Source organism: Egretta garzetta, unplaced genomic scaffold (assembly GCF_000687185.1).
Source record: "Egretta garzetta isolate BGI_Z169 unplaced genomic scaffold, ASM68718v1 scaffold1194, whole genome shotgun sequence".
Taxonomy (NCBI): Eukaryota; Metazoa; Chordata; class Aves; order Pelecaniformes; family Ardeidae; genus Egretta; species Egretta garzetta.
The window spans coordinates 282,323-283,515 of record NW_009259522.1 but is presented as its reverse complement, the minus strand read 5'-3'; the positions used below and the strand labels follow the sequence as shown (position 1 = coordinate 283,515).

At 42.6% G+C, this 1,193-nt stretch overlaps 1 protein-coding gene across 2 annotated transcripts in view; it reads left to right on the top strand.

Annotated features, from left to right (window-relative positions):
* HOXB5 (homeobox B5) overlaps window positions 1–633 on the top strand; it is a 6,303-nt gene extending 5,670 nt beyond the window's left edge. For both annotated transcript variants that reach the window (XM_009637465.2, XM_009637464.2), the window contains exon 2: window positions 386–633. In XM_009637465.2, the coding sequence (XP_009635760.1) occupies window positions 386–633 (248 nt within the window). The remainder of the gene's footprint in view (window positions 1–385) is intronic.
* The last annotated feature ends 560 nt before the right edge of the window (window positions 634–1,193 follow it).

The following is a 1,193-nucleotide window of genomic DNA, read 5'->3' as shown; positions in this document are numbered from 1 at the left end:
CCCGCCCCGGTTTTCTCGTGGAGAAAGGAAGGCAGCGTTAATGCAGGCGCCCTGCGAGCAGACCCAGAAACACCCGGGCAGAGGCGAAAAAGGGAGATTGCAAGATCTCGCTTCTCCAGTTAAATTATGAATATTGAGTTGCGAATGTCGGTTCTGGAGGGGCCAAGGGTGGGGGGTTTTACACGTGTCTGGGGGTGTGCGAGGAAGAGGAGGGGGGGCCTGTTATTTGGGGAATAAGCAGCTTTCCTAGCTGCTCGAAGGCGGCGAATATTTTACCTCGGTATTAAAAAAAAAAATATATATATATACATATATAGCCTTAAGGATAACAAAAACCCTAGCAGAAAGCAAAAACCCCAACCCCGCTGTTGTCCGTGTTATTCAGACATGACTGGACCAGACGGTAAGAGGGCGAGGACAGCGTACACTCGCTACCAGACCCTGGAGTTGGAAAAGGAATTCCACTTCAATAGATATCTCACCCGCAGGAGGAGAATAGAGATCGCTCACGCTCTCTGCCTCTCCGAGCGCCAGATCAAAATCTGGTTCCAGAACAGGAGGATGAAATGGAAGAAGGATAATAAACTGAAAAGCATGAGCTTAGCCTCGGCGGGCAGCGCCTTTCAGCCATAAATTCTAGAGGAGGAATATCGAGGGAAGAAGAGGAGACGAGAAAGGAATACGTAAATAAATAAATAAAGCGCCGCAGATCGTAGTTTTGGAGTACTGTACAGTGAGGCACCTTCTTTTCGGCATGTTGTTGATATTCTAAAACAACGCGTATGGTACCGTTATCCCAGGACTGAGTTCATGTCGTGTTCTGTTGTTTTGTTTGGTTTTTTTTTTTTTAATTTTTTTTAATTAAATTTTATTTCCAGATGCTCCTCATGCTCTTGTTGTTCTTATAAATGTATGTGTCCGTGCTCTCTTGATGCTTTCTGGAAAGCTAGCATGTTTTATGTGAGCCCTTTAAATGTTATAACTTATTTATAAATTGAGAACAGATACGATTGTTTGTTTATTTGTTGGGTTTTTTTTTTCCCCTTTCCTGAGTTTACTGATTTTGGGTGAGTTCTTCTCTGCCTAAGCTAAAATCGGGGGTTCCTGCACTACAGTCGCAGAAAAAAAAAAAAAATTCTAAAAAACCAAACAAAAATGTAAAAAAAAGCAAGAAAAAAAAAAGCAGGAAAAAA